The following is a 25,213-nucleotide window of genomic DNA, read 5'->3' as shown; positions in this document are numbered from 1 at the left end:
ATCCATGTGCTGTTCATTCTCTTCACTGCCCTATAATAAGGGCATAAAAGCTCAGTTCATGCACTGCTGCAAGTCTCTCTCTCTCTCTCTCCCAGTCATTAATGCAGAATGGGTCCAAACAGTAAAGGTTACCATTTAATGAAACCATGGAGAGTAAAAACACAGCATCACTTCGAAATAGTTAGTCAGTTATTTCATAATGAAGCGCACCATGAAATTAATTTAATAGTTTAATTGTTGATGTATTTGCATGTTTAAAGTGAGGTAATTTACACTAAAAGAGCTCAATTTAAAGAAGTAGAGACAGCAAACTGAGAAAACTATAAACAGCAGGAGTCATAATAAGTCTAGTGTTTGGTGTCTCTGCAGTTTCGTGTGATTTTGTAGTTTAGTTATCGCTCTGTGGTCTTCAGGCCTGTCTCTTCGTGGTTGTTTAACATCTGTTTACAGCAACTGCTCACATGTGTGAAGTAACTGTGCATCACTGTGCAGCTGTTTTATGTTGTTTAGCATTTCTCTGTAGCCACTGTGTTAACAGGCGGCACCGAAACACTTTTCCTATCTTGCAGAATCATGCTCATGCCCAAGTATCTCCAACACGCACAGTGTTCAAGTTCTCCTCACTTTTTCTTGTTATGCACAATAACACACAAACGCACACACACTGAATTAATGAATGTTCACAAATACACACGGGAGGCTGAGGTCATCTCAATATTTTAGTTTTTTCCTAAAAAACACACACACACACACACTCTTGTTCAAGCTCAAACATCAACAACTTAAGAAATCGGTAACATCAGAGCTCAGCCCAATCAGGGCACAGATGGACTCCCTGTGGGACCCAATCATCTGGCTCTGAAGGTCACAGCACGGTCACATGTATTTCCAGCGTGCTTTTCCGAGAGTTTGTGGTTTGTTTTGGCATCCTGGAGGTGCCAGCTGGGTGGAGCTTACCGCAGAGCTCAGTGTTAACGAGAAGCAGACGCCATTAGAGCCTCTCGCTGATGAAACAAACACTAAAAGTATGACACATATTTTTAAAGGACCATATTTTATTAGAAAATGAAAGGGAAAACTTCTCCACTATAAGAGAGGCAGGAAGGGCTTGTTAAATCTATGTCACTGACATGGAGCCCACAAAGTCTAAAATAAAAACTGGGCTGATTAGAGAACGAGACTCAGGTGGACAGTCACAGGAAACCACGACAGAGAACTGATCTTTAAAGATGAACAGAAAACAACCACAGCATAATAATACTACAGGAATCTGAACACTTAGCAAGAAGTACGGCACAAGGAAACTGTACTTATCACAAGAAACCCTAACCAAAGGAACCATAACTCATAAGAAAAGATTAATAATAAAGAAATCAAAACAGGAAATCCAAACTCAGCCTAACAATAATCCAAAAAAGAGGAGTAGAATGGCCAAACAGAAACCAGGAATCCAAAAGTGACTCAAAACCCTGGGACCACAATCAAGAGACCATTACATAATTATGCAATTTTCCAAATTTTGTTGGTATAAATGTTCTGGTTTACAGCCGACTGCTGTGTCTTTTCCATGTTTATTGTAGTGGCCTAAGAGCCTGGTCATGACACCATTAACTGTTATCGTACGTTAAATTATAGTCACTTTAAATGGTAAAGAAAACACCACAGACTCTGATCTCTGACTCTGAAGCTAGAGGATCTTTTCATCTCTTCTCAGCCGTCTCTCTTGTATTACCTTTCAGCCCTATTCTGAGTCAGGTGACAGAGGAGATGATTGCAGACCTGTTTGTGTGAAATAAAGGATGTGTGGTGGATCAGTCGGGGGCCGGGACACCAGGTTGGGCTGTGTCACATGCTCCTCTGCATTTTGAATGGAACATGCTTTGGTCATGCAATATTCATGTTACACTTCTTTAAAAGCTTTAAGTACTTTCGTTCCTTGTTCGTCTGCATAAACAAACCCTACTGAGACGCCACATGACAAGTTTATCCGAAACCCCGAACTTGAACAAAAGTTAAATTAAAGCCAAGTTTTTAATTTTAATTTCAGCCTAAATCCAGCAAGTAAAGCTGAAATCTGTGACTATGAGATAAAAACAAAAACCTTGAGAGCATTTTAAATATTATATCAGCCTGGAGGAAAAACAAACACAAGCATCCAACTGAAAAACAGAGATAGAAATTAAATTGCAGAACAGAAAGTATAGGAAAAATAGCAAGATGGAAACAGCAGAGCAGAGAAATGTAGCTGGCTCTGAAACTGATCTGAGTTTATAAACCAGGGAGTCTTCAGCGGCAGCTTATAAACTCTCCAGTCAGTCTGCTGCAGTAGATGCTTGCACAACTTTGAGCTTTAGTTTCGGTACAGTGTCCTCTACCAACTCAAAGCTAGAGGTGTTTTTGTCCCAAAGAAATTTACATCCCAAACACTTTGCCTCTGGGGCTCTATTCTGCTTTCAGTATTAACTATTGTTAGCTTAAAAGTAGACTCCACGGCAGCTGTATGCAAAAATGATAAAATATATTTTTCCCAGTTGTAGGTACAAGGCAGGGATAACTCTTCTTTTGTTGTGCCACTGGCTCCATCTATAAACCACTGCCTTTATACAACTGAAAGTCTTCTTGCAACCACAGGTGTCGCCCCCTGTTGGCCAGTAAAATGAATAAAGATTTAGGACGCTTCCTAGTTGGTTTCATGTTTTAACGTCTGTAATCTACACAGTCTCTGGCTGATATGCATGAACTGAAAGCTATCTCATGGAACTAAAAGTGCCAATTCCTCCAACCCCCCCTGGCCATTTATAAATTAGTTAAAAACATGAAATGATCTTCGGGATAAATTAAAGCTAAAGGCTAGATTTGGTTGCGTGCTATAACTGCAGTATGTTTGGATTATCCGCTGGCTGGTTGTACCTTTGTTGCGCATCAAAAACTGTGTTGCCACACCCATTACTTTACTGCACTACCTCCCAACCTCAATTACAGCGATGATATTAAAAGGAAATCAAATAAAGAATTGATTTGATTATGTTCAGTTCATTCTCTGAGAAAGAATCTAAGTCCAAGTGATTAACTTAGCTATCTTGCAAACATGCAAGATAGCTAAGTTATAAAGCTAGCCCTAACTTGATGTCCATGTGACCTTTGCAGGGCTCGCAAAATCACTAGCTCCGGGAAGTCGGGCTAGCCCGTCGGGCTATATGATAACCCAACGGGCGGGGCTGAGATAGATTTTGGTCGCCCGACCGGAGATATCGCTAGCTCCAGGACGTCGGGCTAGCGATTTTGTGAGCCCTTCTTTGTATAGTATATACACTGCTCTCTAACTTGTTGTACAACTTACACGATAGACAGCACATTCAGACCAACATAGCATTAATCTGACTCTTGCTCATGCAAACAACAGATTGATGGCTGGAAGACGCATAATGGGTGCAGTTAATAATGATGGTTTTCTAGAAGTTACAGTGAGCTCCTTTAAAGAGATTATCACTATTAATGGGCTTTCAGGTGAATTTGAAGAGATGCCATAAAGTACTGTGAGATTGACCGACACAGTATTGGATTTGTACAAATGAGATTTGACAAAACAGTAAGAAGAGATATGAACTGAACTAACATGAGAGTAGAAGCTGTAGCTCTAGAGTGAGAACAAACAAAGACAGTATAAACTGTGACCTTCATCACTTTAAAGACACAAACACACTGACTTTATTTATTAAAAGAGCATACAGCATACATATTTCGCAGATTGACTTTAATGATCTAATGTGTGAGCGCGCGCACACACACAACATCATTGCTTTACCTCCCTTGGGCAATTAGAGGTTACCATTAGCATGGAAGCTAAACACGGAGAATCACTGACATTATCGGTGTGTGTGTGTGTGTGTGTGTCTGTGAGGTTCATTAGCTAAACCACTGGCCTTTAGAAAGCATGCAAGGAAGCTCACGCATCAACACACACTCACTCTTATGGCCAATTATCCACACACGTGTTTCCATCACTTCAGAGGACATCACTTGGACTTAGATTCTTTCTCAGAGAATGAACTGAACATAATCAAATCAATTCTTTATTTGATTTCCTTTTAATATCATCGCTGTAATTGAGGTTGGGAGGTAGTGCAGTAAAGTAATGGGTGTGGCAACACAGTTTTTGATGCGCAACAAAGGTACAACCAGCCAGCGGATAATCCAAACATACTGCAGTTATAGCACGCAACCAAATCTAGCCTTTAGCTTTAATTTATCCCGAAGATCATTTCATGTTTTTAACAAAAAACACACAGCACAACAGGACAGAGGTTTTAGTGCCAAGGCAAGAAGTCAACATATGCTTAGACATACATATTAACATTTGTAGCACCTCACGTGGCCACTATGGGAACTGCAGTTCTTGATGTTGTGTTGAATCAGTTCTTCAGTCCTTGGAGGTTGCTGCTTGGGTCTATAATAGTACCTATTTCACATAAACCTTTAAAGGATGAAGATTTAACTTATGGAGACTTTCTGTCACATTAAGGAAGACAAGTCCCTAAAGTGTGATTGTGATTAGGATGCAGGTCCCCACAATGTTAGTTATACAAGTTCACAAACACTGACCTCGGCAATGAGGACCACGATGACGCAGTCGTCCTTCTCGGTGGCGCTGAGCTCTGACATCAGAGAGGTGAGCGTGTCGGTCAGATAGGAGTGGACCTCCCTCTTCACACTAGGAACCCCCATCACTATGGAGACTGCACACACACACAAGATTTGAAATGTTTGGTGAAGATTGCCTCTAATGTCCCACAATATGAAAGGTCCAGATGGAGAAGCACTCACTGGTAATACCAAGCAAATAGACACTACCAAGGATTTAGGAGATCCATTTATTTTGCAGGAAATAAACAGAGCCTAAAGCAGCCAAGGAGACCTAACATTTTCCCAAAACATACACAGAGTCAGAAGCATTGATGCTGTAAATATTTCCAGCAAATACACAGAGCCAGTGGTTTAATTAAGGGAGCACTCAGTATTTCCAGTATGTACACAGAGCCTGGATGTGAAAGAGTCTTAGGAAGAGAGACTGGTTAAACATAAATATTCACAGGAAATAGACAGAGACTGTGAGTAGACTGACATTTCACAATGAAAAACATTTCTAGGAAACACATAGGTAGTTCAAGGACTGTAGGAGAGGAGAATATTTCCATTCCAAGAGCCTGGGAAATTTTGAGTGTTACCAACAAATACACAGAGCCAGGCCAAATATATTGGATAGGGCTATATATACTTCCTGTTAAGCCATTTCAAATTAAAAGATGTTCAGGAGGTTTCTTATGTTCATTACATTTGTGTTGAACATAAGAAAGAAAGAAGAAAGGAACTTCATCAAAAAAGACTAGACAAGGACACACACACGCACGCACGCACGCACGCACGCACGCACGCACACACACACACACACACACACACACACACACACACACACACACACACACACAGGCCATATTTCTGTACATTTAAGTCTTTCAGTTTTAGTTTAATATGTTTTCCTCCCGTTGATGCTTCAGAAAAAGAAAACACTTCGTGCTGATCCTGTTTTGTTTCAAAGCTTTAACATATAAATCAGGTTTGTGTCTCTCTCTCACACACACACACACACACAAATAAATATATATAATTTCCTTGCTGTGTTTCTTTTCTTGGTGGTTATCTCTGTCCTCTGCTGCACCATAAAGCACTTTCCACACGACTAACCCGTTTTAGTCAGGGCATCATAAATTTATCTGACTGCTTGTGCGTGCACACACACACGCACGCACGCACGCACACACAAATATCTTCCATTTTCTGATGTGTTTGTTCTCTGTGGTTTTATCTGTATTTATGTCGTCTGTGTAAAGCAGAGTTGTCAGAAAATGGTTTACTAAGCAGAAAAAAAGCTTTAAAAATAAATTAGGCTTGACACACACACACAAACACGCACACAGGCAACACACACACACACACATCAGGAGTGACCTTGGTCAGCCTGTTTGATCACAGCTCCGTATTTATTCGCCAGAGGATGTTGGGTTTATGAGGGGGCCTCAGTGAGCTGCTGCCCCAGGAGAGGAGCACAGTGCCTGGGCTGTTGGTTCAGCCAGGACCCCTTGGCCATAAGAAGGCTGAGACAATTTTACCAAACAGACTGAGATCCATTAGATTTATGCCTATGTGCCTTTATATCAGGCTTAATTTTAGTATTAACTTTAGATCTTTTTATATAAAACAAGATCTTGCCTTTATTTAACCTCAAAGTTTCTAAAGATTTAAAATCTTTTTTCAACAAAATTAAAATCTTCTTCCAAGAAAGCAGGCTATTTGCAGGCTGTGAAGATTATTAAATCAAACAAACTCCATGTAGGTGTGCTTAGAAAAAGGTGTGATGGATTTTACCTCCAGTGCGTCCCTGTCCCAGGTGCACGGCGGGCTGTAGGCTGTCCTCTCTGTTCAGCAGGTGAGGAAGATGATGGAAGATGGAGGGAAGCTGCAGCACGTTTTTACTGCTGCTCACGTTCCACAGCTTCAGCCTCGTCTCCTCTGCAGACACACAGAGGCCAAACCAGGAGAGATCAGGTCACGTTTATTCAGGTCTCCCCGCTGCCAGCTTAAACCGGCTGAATCACACTTTCATATAAAGTACTTAGAAACAAGCTCGCAGTCGGACGAGTGAAGTCGGAGTAAACTGAGCACGCTAACAGATCAGATTGAGCTTTATCTCCTCTGAACACACACAGAGTAAATTACAGCAGATAAAACAGATCAGTTTAAATGGATTACAGATGATTCTTCACATCTTCTGACTGAGCACATTATTCAGTTTTTGCTTCGTGGCAGCGAGACGAGGACAGAAACGCTGCACGCTGAGTGACCGCATGACTTCAGGCCTCAAGGGCATCTGATTTATTTTAAATGTGGGGTCGAACAAAAATCGCTTTTCACTTAACCCTCACCATCAATGGCAGACCTCAGACAGTGCATGACTGCAGTGTTTCTTTGTAAGGAAAGCAAACTGGTAATGCAATATTGTTAAAACGTTATATTTTCCTTGAGACATCTCAGCATATTTTTAAAATAAATAATTAAGATATTTTAAAAATGTACTGAAACTTCTTTATACCAAGAAAAGGGAACATTTGTAAGGTGTTTTCTTAAAAGGTGCAGTAGGTTTAATGGTTCAGTTGTGAAGTAGAATGAGTTTGACACCCCAGAAGGTCGAGATTGTTTAAAAGAGAAGTCAGTATCACAAATTTAATCAGGTCAGCTTTTGATTTTTATTGGTCGATTGAAGGAACAACACTCATGCAATTTATTGATAACAACGCTTAAAATGAAACAGGCTGTTTTACAGCTGATCAAAACTGACCCGAGAGGCTGCTCCAGGTGCGGTTGATGTCTCTGAGCGCCTGCTTCTCGGCGATTGCCCTCTTGATCTCCTCCAGGACCAGGTTCAGCTCTTTGGAGCGCCGCAGGTTCTCCTGCTCGGCCGAGTGGAGGCGCTCCCTCAGCGCCAAGAACTCCCTCTGGTAGATATCAACCACATCTCCTGCAGACGAAGAGGAGAGGAGGGGACGAAGTTATTACATGTGTTCAGGTGAACTCATGTAATAAAAAAGAAAAAAAATCCCACAAACAGCAAAAGCAAGAATCCACTTGATGCCTTTCTTTGAAAAAACAATAAATTGCAGTAAAAGCAGTTTAAGTCTGTCCGTCCAAACTCGCACCATTGATGTAGTGAAACGTTGACATGTGGGTATCAGAGATCAACATCTCAAACCCAACATCTGACCAAACACGGTCACAAACAACCATCAACATCCAGGACCAAAAAAATGAAGCTAACGACGAAGCAAATAATGATATCTCACTTGCACGGTATGTAAGACTTACAATCAGCTTTTTAAATGTTTATGTTGCACACTGTGGGTCCGGTGGAAGCATGATATCCTGCAGGATTGACCATGAAGTTGACTGAAAGGTGCCAAAACCTGCAGTTTCTCAAACGTCCACTTCAACCTCCAAACGGAGTCGACCCTCATTTTGCTTTTACAGTAAAGCTGACCAAGTGTTCATAATTTTATCCTACTGGATATTTTGATGGAAGTTTGAGAATTCTTGCGTTATACAAAATCATCTATTCCAAATTTAAAGAAAGTTCAGGGTCTGCAGGGCTAACAATGGAATGATGCTTTTTTTCTGCCAGATTTGACAAACATCAGGTAAACTTGTACTTGCTGTGGAGTATTTTTCTGCATTGTTCTTTTACAGGATATATTTCAATTTTAGTCCTGTGTCTATAATGAAGCTGTAATCTTACTCAAGCCGTGTGCAAACACAAGAAGTAAAATCAATACAGGTTTATTAATGGGCGCATGTCGCTGTTTTATTACACTTGTGCATATTCTCCGTCAGCGCTGAGTGGCAGACAGGGAAACAGAGACAGACTGAGGCTTTACGGGATTACTCTGAAGGCAGACAGAGCGTATAGGACTGTGCCAGATCGTCATCATCAACAGGTAGGAGGGAAAAAAGGACATAATCTGGGTAAAAACATGGAAATAAAAAGCTAAATCCTTCATCTGCCGCAGCAAATAGCATCCGGCCGTCCATCATCCTGCCATCATCCCTCGCTGAGTTAATGCTATGTGGAGGTAAATCTGCACTAATCCCCTTTGGGCTCACACGCAGACGTCCCCGTTCACTTTGTTCAGCCCTCCAGCTGTAATACATCCGACTGAGACTCCAAAAATAAGAAGTGTCAACATGAACAGCTTGGCCTCAACTTTTCTCAGCCTGAGCCTGCAGATAATGAGCTTTACTCATTTTAATTTAACAGTTTTACTGAATTCGATATACAGAAGACGGAGGGCGGTCGGTGCGCTTACCTCGTCTACAGAGAGAGACATGCTGTTATTTTGAAAAAGCTTCACACAAAGTGTCACCTGTTCCTATTTTTGTTTTGTTTTACAGGAGACACTTTTCTATGTTAATCTTATCAGTTTTTTATTCATCATTTTATGGCCAAAGAATCAACAAAAAGGAAAACTGCATGAAGAGAAAGAGCTCACGTACTTCCTGACACGCCCACAGGGTTCACGTGACTAATTATTCTGGAGGAAGAGGCGCTCGCTCTTCACAAAAAGCTTCATTTTATTCTGTTTTTATTATTTTAAATCTAGAAACACAAATATAGAAACAGAAAAGACCTCCACCTCAAACGTCAAACACGAGATAACTTCGACAAACTCAGCCGTACTTCCTCTCTTTAACATTTTCAGTTCATGACTTTTGTTCCAAACCATCAGTCGCAGCAGTTAGGACTAGTTTATGATTAGGTGTGGTTTTACTCAGGTGTTGCTCGTCTCCTCCATTGACCTGAATATCACTTTTATTGTTCTAATGGGTTTTTTTATATATTTTTTTATTCCTTGGCTTATGACACATTTTGACACTGATTTTACTGCTTTAATTTAATCTAATGTGCCGATTTTATTGTTTTAATTTAAGTTTTTTGTCATGTCAAGTGTACAGCACTTTGCTTTCAGCTGGGAGTTGACTGAAAGTGCTATATAAATAAATTGCTTGCTTGCTAATATGAACCTGAGCATTTGCTTCAGTTTAAAACACACTAAATTATTTTCCCTTTTTTCTATTCTTTCAGTTTTGTCTCCTGATTCTGTCTTAGTCTATTTTTTTACCTTGTTTAGCTTTTATACTTTCATGCTTGTTTTTTTCCCATTTACCTTATGTTTTTATTTATTTATTCTTCTTTGTGTACTATTATAAGGTGACCTTGAGGGTCTTTAAAGGCGCCTATAAATAAAATGTATTATTTTATTATATATGTTTTGGTAAAAAAAAAAAAACCCTATTTATTTAAAATTGAAATCTTTGCTGATGTTGGTATTATTGGATATTCTAGTAAGAGAAAGTTTGTGTTCAATCATTTTAAATTGTTTAATTATTATTCAATTACAATGACAGAATTGATTTTTTGATTTAGAGAGAAGAAGATCAAAGAAAAACAAAATCAGCAGGAAACTCAAAATCCCAATCTCTCGCTCCAAACGTCTTGACTTACTCAGATAAATGTAAGTGGCTTATAAATGTTTATATTTAATAAACAGACTCCACTAATGCATCTGTCTTCGTGAGCATCTGTTCACAAACATTTAGGCATCAAATTAGTGTCCAAATTGTTGAATTAAAAACCAAAGTCTGTCCGACTGACCCTCTTCTCTCCATGGAAACAAGGTCCACATCTGTCCACAACCCCGACCAGCTTAGAGGAGCTAATGCTGTCATGAGTAGACCATGTGGATACTACTGTGGAAACCACGCTTCATAGGATAAACAGACTCATGCACAGAAAGCTCTGAGTGTCCTCTGAGTGTCCTCTGAGTGTCAGCCTTCGTTCGGCCTCAGATGAGCTTGATCCGAGGGATTCAGCAACACCTGATTTTTAATGGTTCAAATTTCCTGACCACAAAGCTCAACCCGCCCAAGTTTAACAAGCCCCGAGCACTTCAAGCTCCCTGTAGAGTAACGAAGAAATGAAACTTGGTGATACGCGTCAGGAAGTGTTTACAGCCAACACTTCAGACCTCACAACTTTTTACCAGACGGGTCTGGACGAACGCTAACCGGAGCTGTGCTGCAGTTTGTCTGTCAGCTGAACTTTAATAGCCGGAGAGTAAAATCACTCAGAAAGCGCCTCATTTTGCTGTAATTATTCCTGTAAACCCTCATTAATGAGAACAATGGTCACATCTGTTTGGCTGATAACTGCAGTGAATTTATGAGCGCGCGCACACTCCTCGCTGATGAGTTTTTAATGATGCTGCTGCCCAGTTATTTATCTGCGCTGATGAAATAATCTTCTTCCTGCAGCAGTTGGTCTGTTAAACACTGAAACTGTGTTTCTGCGAAGGCTTTTGTTCCAGCAGTGGTTTCACATCTTTCGTAATATTTAATAACTGTAGCAATTTTGAGAAATATTTTCCGGGCGCTATTAGCATAGACCGGGAGTTTGTTAGAGCCGACAGTAAAATACACCAAAAAAAGCTCAGTTATTAAAAGAGTTTATATTTTTGTGTAAATGGTTAAATTAAGCAACACAGTAAACTCTATCGCCGTCTTACTATCAGAAGAGACATTTTAAACCCAAACAATCTGTATGGATACAGATCGCACAATGCAGGTGACACAGACTAGAAGTATAAACCTCAACACTACAAACAGTTGTAAATAAAATCTTTCACCACATGTCAGGACAATGCAGTGGTCTAGCTGGATGTTGTCAATGTGTTTATTAAACCTACAGCAATTCATCACTTATTAATTAATTTATTTATTCATTGTTTACTTTTATTGCCATGAAAACAACAAGTGTAAAGTGAGGGGAAATAATCTGTTAGCCTTTTTAGCCTGACTTTATGCTACACGGGCAACTCTGAGTCCTACCGACAATAGTAAAAATATAATAGAAAGCAGCTTAATGGCTTTAAAAATGGCAAGCGTGAAAAATAAATGAAAGTAGGTGAGCTTCAGTTCAGTTTTTTAGGAAAGTCCAGGTGCAGATCAAGCATACCAGTGATGCCTCAGTCACACGGGCCTAGATACTGGCTGGCAGCTACTGGAAACAGAGACTGCACTCATGCAATCTTGTGTTTTAAAACTACCTTTTCCCATGTATGTATACTACAACATGGTACAAAACCCAAAAAAGTAGACTGCTAATCCAACTGTAAAACACATGAATACATTTTATTATGATGTGCCATATATAAAGCCATTCTTTGGTGGATAAATGTGAAACATATAAAAGCAGCCAGACTCTCCGTCTCAGTATTGTCTAATATGGGGGAACCAGTGGAAGAGCAGGTGCTCCATCCAAAGGTTGAAGCATACAGATGTTGTCCTTTAAACATCTCAAAATTCTTCAAAATTATGATGACGTTTGGTCTGTTGAAGAACTGAGGCGTACAGCATACATGGATATCAGAGGTTCATCATCTGTTTACATCCAGCAAACAAAGTTGAATTAACGAGGCACAAAACTCGGGACATGGGACGTTCACGTCTCACCTTAGACCCCCTCCTCCTCTCCAGTGACTGATGTCATTTGTGTGCCTGCTTTCTTTCAGTAATTAATCAATGCAAAAAGATCAATAACAGGAAACAACACGGAGGCACTAGTCTGAACACTGCAACAGCCTGAAAATGTCCCCACTTTGCACACGTCCTCATGCGAAAGGTCCCAAAACTCCCACGTGTCCTCACAAACATATATGTACAAGTAGATGTTCACACTTTTTCCCTGTATTTAATTTTTAAGCCTAAAACCGATTCCCCACAATGTGATTTCTGTACCCACAACTTTAGTAACACAAGAACATGCACAGAGAGATGGATAAACATCAAACATCATTAATACACAGTAATCCTGCACACTGTAATACCACAACACACACAATTCTGACACAGAGCAGAGTGTGGAGGGCAGACAGGTTGAGTCATACTGTAGTAATATGTGTGTGTGTGTGTATGTGTGTGTGTATGTAATAGTATAAAAGCCACCGATCACAGGTAATGAGATTACCCTATACACACACACACACACACACACACGCACACACACACACACTCAGGATGACTCACAGTTAATGGCCTTGTGGTTCTTTTAGCGAACAGGAAGAAGGACGAGGACTAAAAATCAGTTCAGCTGTTCCTCACCGATCAATCAATACATTAAATCCCAATCATCAGTCTGACATTGATCAGACCCGGATCTATACAGACCTGTATGTGTTTAAACGTGTGTTCTTAGGTTCTGAGGTTTAAACACTCCTATAAATGTAAGTAGGTTCCATCATCAAAGAAACAAGTATTATTTTATTGGTTTTTTACACGTTTAAGAGAAGATAACAGCTGACAAAATGTCAAAAAATGTGACACTAACACGGTGCCCTGCGGTAAACGTGTGTTCGTGTAGTTAAAATATGTGCTTCAGCCCCGTAATCCCCAATCCAGCAACGACCTGAGGCTGAAAAACGAAGCCAACATTTAGGTTGCAAAACCTGCAGCTCCTCTAACGTCCAAATCCAGGATTCAGTAATTCAATCATTCTGAGCAAAATGCAACTGAAATGTATAAAAACAAAGGTTTATTTATTGAGATAATTAATCATTAAAGACAATTTGCTTGGTGTAAACTAAATTTATACCAATCAAATAATTTCAGTTGACCAGATTCCTTTAAAATTTCACTCTTATATTTACATGTAATTAAATGAGTTAAAGTCAGCTTTATGAGTCTGAAGAAGCTGGATTTCTTCTCCTTGAGTGTAACCAGCGTTTGCACCTTGCTGTGAGTGCTCAGGATTTACAGTTATGATTGCAGATTTTGATAACGACTCGCCTCCCTCCTCGAGAGTGCTGTCAACTTGGTTAGATGTTGTAAAGTTGTTTCTCTGAACCATGGAAATAATTCTGTCATCATGCACTTCGGTTGTCGTCTGTGGACCTTCAGGTCTTTTGGTGTTGCAGTGAATTTGTTCCTATCAATAAAAGAACCAGATTGCTCTCAGTCTCTAATGGGTTTATTTTGTTTGGTTTGCCACAAAATAATGAGGGAACAGGCCTCGCTTGGCCATGAAACTGCCAGTCAGTCAATCATCCAATTGCTGTATATAAAACTATAACAATGGCTGAAATTCATTTCTGTTGAACCCGTTGAATTAAAGCTGAATGTCTGCACTTCGGGCACATCTCAACCGTCTGATTTAAAATGATGTGCAGAACAACAAAACCTATCGACTCTGTTCAGGTCCTGAAGAAAAGCCCATTTTTTTGCACTTAGCTTTTTTTACTTGGCTTTCTCTTCTTCTATTCTGTGCTGTAAAGCTTGACCCACTCAGAAGTCACCCTGACAGACGTCCACTTCCAAACCTCAAAATCAAATTAACTTTTAACAGTTCATGCACTAACTCGTGCTCCTTTCCCCTTTTAAATGCCAGACTGTGCAGGACCTTCTTGGAAATTTCCTGTCATTTGAAACTTAATAGCGGCAGTTTGTTTTTTTAGGACATTTCTGATGCGGGCATCCAAGAAATGGGGAAAAACAGGACCTGTGTGATGGAGTGTTACAGAAACAGAAAGCCTCAGATGCAGGATTAAGCATTAAAAGTTGTTTTTACTGATAAATGTATTTCAGCTGAGCTTTTACGGTCATTCCTGCTGCTTTCATGTTATGAAGTTGAGACGGCTGAGGACTGCTAATAAAGTTTTTATTTATCAGTGAGTGTTCGGTCTCGTGTCGTGCTCACAGAGAGAAACTGGGCGATGTGTTCACATGGCTGAGCATCGCGGACAGATTGGTCTGGCACTTTTTAACGAGGTCCCTAATGAAGGGTCTTCCGGCCCGCTGGCCCCTCGTCTTCCTCTCTCCATCCTCACCCCCCAGCAGATGGTGTTTAATCAGCGAGTGATAAATGAGGGAATACAACAGTCAGCTGTCTCTGCAGTTCCCATCATTTGAACCAAATTAACAGTTATTAGCCCTTCATACACGATGAACACATTATTATTATTCCAACAGGAAGAAAGTCAGGTGGAAGAGATGAAACAGGAAGAGCACTTCTCCAAATAACACTCTGACACACAGAATGGACCCGTGGGACCCCCAAAATGTCAAACGGGACGTCAACAGGACACGAAGGACGGCTGACAGGAAAGTGGCGCTCGGTGATTTGCCTTCTGAGTCAGACTGATGTGTTTATTAGAAAAAGAAGAGGAGGGAAGGAAATAAAGCTGCTGAGTCAGCCCGATGTGATGGCAGGGTCGTGGTCCCAGAGCGGCGTGATGGCAGTTCATTATCGACAAAACCACTGAGCAGCTCGGAGAGCAAAAGAAATCACGCACAGGACAAATAACCCCGAATGCAGGAGAAAAACAAAGTCCTTTACATTCATCTGAACATAGCTGTCCGACCGGAGCGGCCATCATCGGGAGCTCCGAGGTCATTCCCACAGAGCCACCCAGCCGTGGGGCCACAAATACCACGCTCGCAATATAAACCGCCATATTGCAGCTTTAGCGTTACAGCGGCACTGCAACAGTGACCATGTTTGTTGATAAATGACGAGTTGGGAGGGACTGTGCCATGAGGTTCGCCGCCATTAGGACAAGATGGTGCCAAGTGACACTCTGGAGACGAGAACAGGCTGAAGCAAACAGCCGAGAACGGCCCGACCGCGGGGAATAAACCTAAATATGTGAGTTTATGAGAGATGCTTCAAACTGAGAGCAGATCAGTGTTACGCTGTTTGACTTTTAATAACAGCTCCATCACGTCAGACTTCACTGGAAGATCCAAGCTAACCTCCCCGTCCTCAGTGGAGTCCTGTTTGTCGGACAAAAATAACGCACAGACTTCAGCGGCACTTACACTCAAACTGAGCTTTAATTCCAAATCGAGCTGAATGCACCGAAGCCCCGGCTCACTCTCTGAACCTCTGCCATTCGTGCCTCGTCACTGTGTTTGTGTTTGGAGTAAACTGCAGTAATCCATGTGTTCTTACAGGGGAAGGCATGTGTTTGTGTTGACTGCCTAGTCTCTACTGCTTCGGTTACAAATATGCAAGTGAAGAGTGAGACCACACCAAAGGACACTTTGATTTCATCTGGATCCAGGGTAAGTTCCTGGACCTTGTTGGGGAAGCCAGTGGAGTTTTGTGATGGGGTGTGTTCCCCACGAGGGGAGCTAGGACGTTGGTGAGGTGGATGGAAATGCTGTTGTAGGATGAGTTTAACTGCTAACAGTAGGTCTGAGTGGGTCTTTGTGGATCTTTGGAAGTCCATATATACATGTGTTTGTGTTGTTGTGTGTATCTGTGTTTGTTTTGTTGTGTAAAGGCCCTCCACCTCCTTTTCCGAGTGAACAGAAGAAGAAACAGCTGGAATGCGTCAGCGAGAATAAACAGGTATCAACCTGTGATTTTCAGTCAGGCAGTGTCACAGGAAGTCAATTATCCCCCTCCACACTCTCTCTCACACGCAAACACACATACACACAAGCAGGAAAGTATGTGAGGAATGTTAACACACTTGGCAAGTCAAGGCTGGAGCATCAAAATAATGACATCATCCAACCGCCAGCTTTAGAGTGAATGTGTGTGTGTGTGTGTGGGGTCGCAGGGGAGAATGAGTGATTCATTTTACACAAGCAACATAGAAACTACTCACATTTCATCTCATCAGCTTGAAGCTTTGCTCAAACATTAACCACTAAGGCCCCAAAATGCAGTTATTAGCTAACGCTAGCTAGCTTGGTTATCAACCTGCATCCACAGACTGTAGCACTGCAGCAGTGAGTCGGTCCCCATAGAAGAAATTTTACAGTAGAGATAAACATGTTTGCAGCCTGATACAAAAACTGTTTTGTTGCTATAAATAGTTTCCCCCTTCATAGCAGCTGTATAGGTGGTGAATTTATTTTGCAGCTTGCCTTTTTAAATTGTATTAACACTTAAAGTTTGCATTATTAGGGGCGTGGCCTCTTGACTGACAGCCACAGCATTAGCATTAGCTGATAACTTAGCATACAGAGCATTCAAATACGGTCCAAATACGGTTACTCGTGCCTCCAACAAATCCAAGTTCCATGTTGCAAAACTATGACATCACAACAATTTGATTGGCCACTTGCAGTGTTCACGTTAACATACCTTAGTGTGTGAGACAGCCCCCTACGTTTGTGTGACGCCCACAAGTGTATGGTCACAATTGTAATATCTTTGTAAATTGTTTTTTGATGTAAAGGCCTTATTTTATGGTGGTATTGCACTTTCATTTAAAGTTAGGGAGAATGTAATTGCGTGGCATTGCTACAAGGGGGAGATAGTGGTGAGTGCGATAGACCGTTGCAACGCTTTTCTGCCTCAGACGAGGAAGAGCCTGCAGACGAACGCAACTGATGTCGCCTGTCTCTGCTTTTCTGTTAAAAAAAAAACAGGTTAGTAGTTCAAGTTTGCTCACTGCAATGCACATACAAAGGCAATAAATCTTTTTCTGTCTTGGTTTAAAGACCACAAATGCTGTGAGAGAGTGTGTTTTCACAGATTGAGAAAAAGCTAACCTTACTGCCATTTGTAATGGAAGCTGCGATTCCACTGTTAGCTTAAATAGGTAACTGGTCTTGTTTTATTTTGTGACAAATGCAGCTCTTAGACAATTCTTTTATCCTGACATTATTGGAAGTTACAGTTGGACCTACCCAGTTCTTATGTGTCAAGTGTAAATAGTTTGTGGACGATTGTAAACTGTTTGTGAGCAATGGTAGAATATTTTTGTTTATTGTTTACAAATGTAATATATGGTTTGAATCTGTTAGAATATAAAGAAAGTATAGTGGAGACATAAGCAGGTTAATTGCAGTGTTAATGGTGCTGCACAGAAATGTTTTTTGATGCTGAACAGCAGTAGAATTTGGTTGGATTTATTGAAAATAAGGATACTGAAATATAATGATTATTTTGTAAGTTTATTCTTGCGAGAAAGCAAGGTAACCAAAAGGGTTTGACCTATGGACCTGATTGAATGTGTTTTTGTTGTTAAAAGAGAAATGTGTGTGTCTGAATGAAAAGAAAAGTAACTGTTTAATTCTGTTAATAAATCAGATGAGAAAGAGCCTGCAGACCGACCGCAACTGATGTCTCCTGTCTCTGCTTTTCTGTTAAAAAAAACTGTTTAAAAACAGACCCCATCGAAGGCCTGTAACATTTGCAGTGGCAATACATCAGTCAACTGAAGTTAAACCTGAAATCGTGCCACGTCGTGACCTTCTGCATGAAAATAAATCCACATTTCAGATGTTACAGTGACTCCAGACAAGCTGTTTGGTCAACATGCTCTGTTGTATATTTGAACACAGCCGAATAAACATTTTGAGTAAAGTTTGAGTAAAGTGAGGCAAAGTCTAAAAGTTCACACCTCGCCTGTGATTTTTCACACAACTCCCACAATCCACCTCTGCTGTTCACACAGATTTATAAAGTGAAAAGTCTCCCTCTCTCTGTCCTTGGTTCACCTTCTGTAAAGTCAACCTGATGCCAAGATCCCGCACCTTATCTTTAGTTATGAACAACAGCAAATATCTGCCAGGATCGTGGCTGTAGCAGCGGTGATGGAAAACAGGAGGAAACAGAAACTACAGTCAGCTTCGAACAGCAGAACGAACCAAAACAAAGCGCTTTTCTTCCTTTCTTCCATTAATTCACACAGATCAGAGCAGCGGACCGGTAGGAACATTAGCACTCGAGCCAGACGGACTGAAACTCTGAGAGCTCGATGCCAAGGGGAAAAAAAGATGGTGGAGCAACTGAAAAAGCAAAAAAACCATCAGAAACTAAGAGCAGGCAGACACAAAGAGGCAGAAAGCTGTTAGGAGCATTAGCACACTAGCCAAAAACGCTGAAATTATGACAAAAGCAAGGCGGTGTCTGTTTTCTTTCTCCAATTCTAAAGACAGACCGACGGAGTAAAAAAAAGACGGAAGCAAAGTCTTAAAAGGATCCGTCTGCTCAGCCAGGTGTTTCTGTCAGGATGACTTTAAAGAGCTCTTTCAGATTTTACACCAACAAGAAGGAAAATTCATGCTTCTCATCAGGTGTCCATTTAAGTCTCCAATGAGCACACCTTGCACAGATGCTGCCATCTATGGAAAATGTGATTTCAGCGTGAGATTATGGAGATGCCATATGGTTTGACGTTTGTGAAAAAAGTGGATATTTTTATTATGGGCCCCCACCACAGTAGCTTAGCATGATTCATAGGTCAAAAGTTATGCCAAGTTGTTTTAGCGCCAATCTCTTCACTAGCGAGTTCTGGTTCTCCCTCAGGGGTTTATTCTAGCCTGCAAAACCTAAAGAGGGAGGTGCCATGGAGGCATGCAAAGAAGCAACAACTTCACCCAGTGGAGAAGCCCGAGCTCCTCGCCACATCTCTGATGGTGCATTAACCCAAAGTGAAGGTTTTGCACGGTGCAGTTGCAACGTCTGTACATTAAGACAAACTAACACAAATCTGCACCAGGAGACACAAAAGGAGGTGAATCTGGGATTTGCACAGCTAAAAATATTTTAGCTTCAGCTAAATGTTCGTTTCACGCTCATCACAAATGCACAACAGCTGAGACTGTCGCCACCGGCAATGAGAAATGGAGGAGGTGGTCACTGAGGCAGCGCGAGGGAAGCTGTTTAGTGTATCAGCAGTGTTGGGGAGTAACGGAGTACATGTACCGCCGTTACGTATTTAAAATATAAAATATGAGTAACTGTATTCTGTTACAGTTAGCGTTTAAAAAGGTGGTATTTAGAATACAGTTACTTTGTTGAAATAAATGGATTACACTGTGGTCTTTTCCTGTTTCATATGTTAGGCTATGCCCTCTCCATTTTTGGTAATTCCCAAACAAATCACACATTAAGAGGCTCAAATGCCCGTGTCTTAATCTTGCGTCTCATAATGACGTGAAGAAATATTTTTAAAAATTACTGTTCAAAAAATGATCTAATATGAAGGCAATAGCAGAGTGTTACAGGCATAGCCCTAAAGAATGTAGCCTCATGGGCAGTGTAGTCCGTGCTGCAGGGAGAATGGACTACCATACCCGTTATGTGTCTGTGAGCGAGGGAGAGAGAGAAAGAAGAGTGGAAAAGTACGAGCTGTCACGGAGCAGAAACGGGAGCTGGAAGCATGTAAATATAATAATAACCACTGCAGCCAAGAAGAGTGCCTGACGAGCCCAGCTGTAAGTAAGCTATTAAGACTCGACTGTAAGCTGTGTTCGTGTTTTCCTCCAAAAACAATAAGTTCCGTTGGAGCAGCCTTTCAACGCCTCTCTCTGTCTCTCGCTAGCAAAGTTGACCCAGACAACAAAATAAAGCTAGTTTTTGGCTACGAGCCCGACACGGAACCTGACGTATTAGCCAGAGGTCCCTTCACCACGGCTCGGAGCCGCGGACCTGTTTTATATACGCGCGGAATAGTTTTCTGTACGAGATCTCTGCAAAAAGTGTAGCCTGTTACGAAACCAGTTTCACCCCGGTTCTTTTTTATTCCTCGAGGCATCCAGAGACGGCACCGGACTCAGTAGTCATTTCACAAAACTTTTATTCATCTTCATTCATCTTCATTTAAGCATGCATCTTCTAGAAGGGAAGACGTGCAAGGCCAGTGTCCCTCTGCACTCCTTTGTCTGTGAAACACAGTTTTGTATAAGCGACCCTACCATAAAACCCCCACGGTGTCCTGCAAACTCTGTGTCTGTGTGTGTATGCACGAGCACGTGAGTGACTGTATGCGCGTACCTGTGTGTATGTGTGAGTGCACGTGAGTGAGTGTGCATGTGGGTGTGTGAGTGTAACAGTCAAAGCACTGTGTGTCTCTGTGTACGTGACTTCCTGCCGGTCATGAAAGTAATCTCCTCACCCAAGCTACACCAAATTCCTCTACACAACATAGAAAACAGAGTTAACATATTACAAACACTAACAACACACTAACGCCAACCTGCTGTTACTCATTTTATATTAATATTTAAACATCTAGTTGCTATTGGTATGGTGAGTAGCCTTCAGTAATAGTAATAAATCACACAGCAATAGTACATTCATGTAGTTGTAAACAGCATGATAATATATCAAGTAATCCAAAGTATTCAGAATACGTTACTCTCATTGAGTAACGTAACGGAATACGTTACAGAATACATTTTGGGGCATGTATTCTGTAATCTGAGTGGAATACATTTTAACTGAAAACGTTTTGCTATGAAGGTCGGGTGGATTGCTCTTCATCTCATTGGCTGTTAGAGGCGACTGTTTGTGTTTCACTTCACATGTGGCGTGTGCACCATGAGGATGAGCCCAGGCATTCCCAGAGTTCATGGCCACACTTTGATTGGTGAATGGAAAGCTTAGAGATACACTCAAGGAACGATTTTAAAACAATCATGCTGGATATCTATACTGATATGGACTGACTAACGTGTTGAGTGAAAATTATCAACCAGCATGCTCCTGGAGTCTCCTCCATCCCCTTGAGACTCTGCTGAGAGACAGCAAATCTTCTGCCAGCAAGGAGCCATCTTGGAGGAGTTGGTCTACCTGTCCAATCTCTGACCCTAGCCAAATGCAAATTAGTGGAAAAAATAGCCAGAAAAATGAGAAGGGAAAATATATGAGTGTCCTCCACCTGTGAGACCATTCCTGTTTTGGGGGTGGTCTCATTGTTACCCCTCTAGCACAGCTGAAACTGATTAACACCCTCCTCTGCTACTGAACTGACCCGATCAATATCCCAGAAGTTTAAAAGACCTGATGTTATACTCTGATTACAAAGTGTTGCTTTCATTTTTTTTGAGCAGTGTGCTTAGTGTACCTCGGCTGGGGTAAAATCCCACCTCCCCACCCCAGAGGAAACCGTGGCCTCAGATTTTGTAAGCACTAATTCTCCTGCCAGCTGCTTCCCACTCGTCTGAAAACCACGATGGGGTTGACATGAAGGACTAACCTACTGACGAGAAGCAGGGTTTTAACTCTAAAATCACCAACACGGATACCCTCCTCATGCAGGCTGCTTCTCAAACTCCATTAACATCATAAATGCTGATGCAAAAATTTAAATGAACAAGTTAATTGTGTTTATTTTGAACGCCTGACCATAACTGCTTAGCAGAGCACAATTACGCATCTTAAGCTTATTTTATTTTCCAGCAACCTTCTGCAATTATCATGTTTCAAGATCCCAACAATGGCTCTGTATGCATGTTAATGAGCAGTGGTCCTCACGGGGTTTCACTCCAGGATGGGAAGGATTCATCCCATGGAAAACTCGACTACAGCTCCGAAATCAGGCCGGCTGCTCTGCACGGAGAAGTCTGCAGATCGATTTTGCACAGGCCTGGATCATCTCCGAGGAGCAGAGTATCATCTAATACCATGACTTCATCATATGAAGAGAGTGTGTGTGTGTGTGTGTGTGTGTGTGTGTGTGTGTGTGTGGATAACACACCGTCTGAGCTCTTGTTTCAGTCGATGTGTCGAGTGGATTTGTGTTTATTTGAGCCTTTAGTCAATACTGCTGTTTGTATGAGTGTGCTTGAGAGATGGTGTGTGTGTGTGTGTGTGTGTGCGTGCTGAGATGAATGAAACCCGGAGACAGTAAGCTCACAGAGTCATTACCATCATCAGACACGCTCGCTCTCTGTGTGTGAGCTGGTCAGCCTGGCAGCGCTCACATATTTTCACATGCCGCTTCCTCTCAATATCAGCTGTCACATCCAATCGGAACAGAGACAAAGAGACGAGAGGAGCAAAGATCTGGCGTCTGTGAGATCACACCAACTCAGTTTGAGCCTCACATTCTGTTTTCTGGTCCGTTAACGGTTTCTGACAATTAACGTGCATGCTTTTATCTAACATATATGTTTGAGATGAGAAAAATCTGAAATTTTCTCCTGTCGTCATTAAACTTTCAGTGGCACCCTATCCGCCGAATTATGAACTCTTAGATCTGTTTCTCTTTTGGCTCCTGAACAGTTTACAGAGATTAAAAACATCATTTCTCTGTAGCTGAAATCAAAGGTCCAGACTGCTCCAGTCTTCATCTTCTCCTGACTTTAAACTCAGTGTCAGATCATCTGCATCTTAAAATGAAACCTTTTTCTTAAATGCTAACAACTTGAAACCTGTCATTCAGGTTTATATAAGTCCTGTTTAAATAACAGTCCAAAACTAGTCGTCAGCATTCTTCCACTTGTTTCCTGTGTAAAAAACACTGATGCTAGTATGTTTCGTTTTGCCACAAGTGAAAACCACAACAGCCTCGGCATGAATACACAAATCTCTTAAAGTCCGCTACATGACTGCTCCATTCAGCTTCAATTTAAAACACAACAAAAGGCAAAATCGGTCCTGCTAGTGTCCATAGAGGAGCTCCGATTCATGATTACATCCACGAGGCTTGATCATAAAGTTCACATAGACAGCAAAAAGCTTTATATCCATTTTCCGTTTGGCTGATCTGCACCTGAAAGTTCGTCTCTCTTCGCATGTGGTTGCTGTTTTTAATGGCTGCCTAGAAGTCTAATTTTGACCACTTGCACATGCCTTTCTGCAATTTCAGAGTAAATAGCTTCATTTTTCAGCATGGCAATGATCCCAAACACGCTGCCAGTGCAGTAAAGCACAGCTGGATAAAAACATTTTTCAGCCTCCCCAGAGGCCAAACTTCAACGTCATTTAAGCAGTGTGGGATCATCCTGACAGAAACCAGGACAAAAAGAAGCTTGGAAAACGATTCCTAATGAAGGGAAAGCTGCCTCACACCAAATATTGACTTCCAAGCTTGTGAGAACTGTACAAACTCTTGTTTTTGCCTTTTATACTTTATTGCCATGTTTGTTTTTCCATCTATACAAATAGTGCTGTACCACCAGGCTGTATGAAGACTTCTACTTGTGGTTTAACTGACCATCAGAGTTAACTGTATTAACATCAATCCTTCTGTTTTGTGACTTCCAAACTAAATGTCAGCTGATATGCAGATGATGCTCAGATGTATGTTCCTATCCTACCAGCAGAGCCTGATCATTAAGGGCAGGGGTCATCAGAGGGGCAGGGGTCATCAGAGGGGCAGGGATAGCTCAGTAGATAGTGTGTTCGCCCCATGATCAGAAGGTCGGGGGTTCGAATTCACTGAATGGCTACCCTGAGGTCCCCCTGAGCAAGGTACCATCCCTACACACTGCTACCTTGGGGCCAAATGGCTGCCCACTTCTTCACTGTGTGAATGGGTTAAATGCACAGAGGAAATTCCCCATGCGGATCAATAAAGTATACATACATACATTAACTCAAACTTTATTGATAATGAAACCTACAGTTTCCCTCAGCTGCATCAAACCTGCTCTTTAAAAATACAATTAATTTTCCAGGAAAGGTTTCCAGGTTGTGAAGCCAGAGGATCTCCAGGAAAACATCAGCCTTCAGCTGCCGAAAAGGAAAGCGGAGCCATGACTTCCAGAACCTGATGGAGGCTTTAGAAGTCTTTATTAGTCCAGAATCAGAGCTACTTAACTTAAAAAAAAATCCCCCTCAGCTGTCCATCCACACTCGACAGATCACAGAGCAGAGTGCATTTGTGCAATAACGAGGCTGCAGTAAGTACGAGCACGATTGCTGATTACGGTTACAGAAGTGTCCTTGTGTTTCAGAGCTGCTTCGTTTGAACAGCATTTCTTATTTCTGCACTGTATTTCACATATGTGGTAATTTGTAATTTTCGAAACTACTCTGCAGCTCGCATGTACAAACAGAGCTGCTAACATTCTCTGAATGATTAGGATCAGCCTTGTGAGTCTCAGGGCACCTCTAAGAACCTGTGTTTTCTACCAGCGCTGTGTGTGTTGGTATTCTGAGGACATCACATGGACCACGAGCACACACATACCGAATACGTCTAAAGTGTGAGGTTATAAATTACCTGTACAGAGTGTGTGTGTGTGCGTGTGTGCGTGTGTGTGTCATCACAGGCTGCAGCAGGCTGAGGAGGATAAAGACACGCTTCACAGTCTAGAGGACATCTCACCTCTTGTGAGTGTGTGTGATTGTTGAGTGATTGGTGTCAGGTCAGTTCCTTCAGTCTCACACACAAACACACACACACAGAGTTGTCATGGTAACACAGTTTGCAGCAGCAGGCTGACAGACAGACAGACGGCATGCTAACAGGCGGTCATCCTGTCTGACTGTCGCTCTGATGAACACCGAGTCTGTTTTCCACCAGCTGTCTGACTCTCAACGCCTCCACCGCCTCGCTGCTCCTCTGCCTGCTGCTTTGTTTTTAGCTTACATGCTAATGCAGTTGCTTTGATGGTAATCTCTAAGAAGCCAATGAAAGTAGACACGTGTAAACACTCTGGTGTAAACCTCTTTACAAACATTTTCTCCAGCCTCTGAGATATCTTTCCAGATTCTACATTTTGAATTTTCATTCAGAAATATTAAGCTCTGTCGCCCCACAGCATGAAGCTTCTGGGTTCAAATCCAGCCTACAGCCTTTGGAGTATGCATGTTATTCCCACAAAGGGTTTCCTCCCACAGTCCAAAGATACGGATGGGTTT

The 25,213-nt window shown here is 41.6% G+C and overlaps 1 protein-coding gene across 1 annotated transcript in view; it reads right to left on the bottom strand.

Moving 5' to 3' along the window:
* Positions 1-25,213, bottom strand: part of mgat4b (alpha-1,3-mannosyl-glycoprotein 4-beta-N-acetylglucosaminyltransferase B) — a 107,717-nt gene that overhangs the window by 46,623 nt on the left and 35,881 nt on the right. The window contains exons 2-4 of the mRNA XM_006797617.3: positions 7,394-7,573; positions 6,424-6,567; positions 4,603-4,736 (exon numbers count right to left, since the gene is read on the bottom strand). Coding sequence (XP_006797680.1) covers positions 4,603-4,736; positions 6,424-6,567; positions 7,394-7,573 — 458 coding nt within the window. The remainder of the gene's footprint in view (positions 1-4,602; positions 4,737-6,423; positions 6,568-7,393; positions 7,574-25,213) is intronic.

This window comes from Neolamprologus brichardi, chromosome 2 (genome assembly GCF_056152115.1).
Source record: "Neolamprologus brichardi isolate AB-2024 chromosome 2, ASM5615211v1, whole genome shotgun sequence".
NCBI classification, from domain to species: domain Eukaryota; kingdom Metazoa; phylum Chordata; class Actinopteri; order Cichliformes; family Cichlidae; genus Neolamprologus; species Neolamprologus brichardi.
The sequence above is the reverse complement of the archived record's forward strand: the minus strand, read 5'-3'. Positions and strand labels throughout refer to the sequence as shown.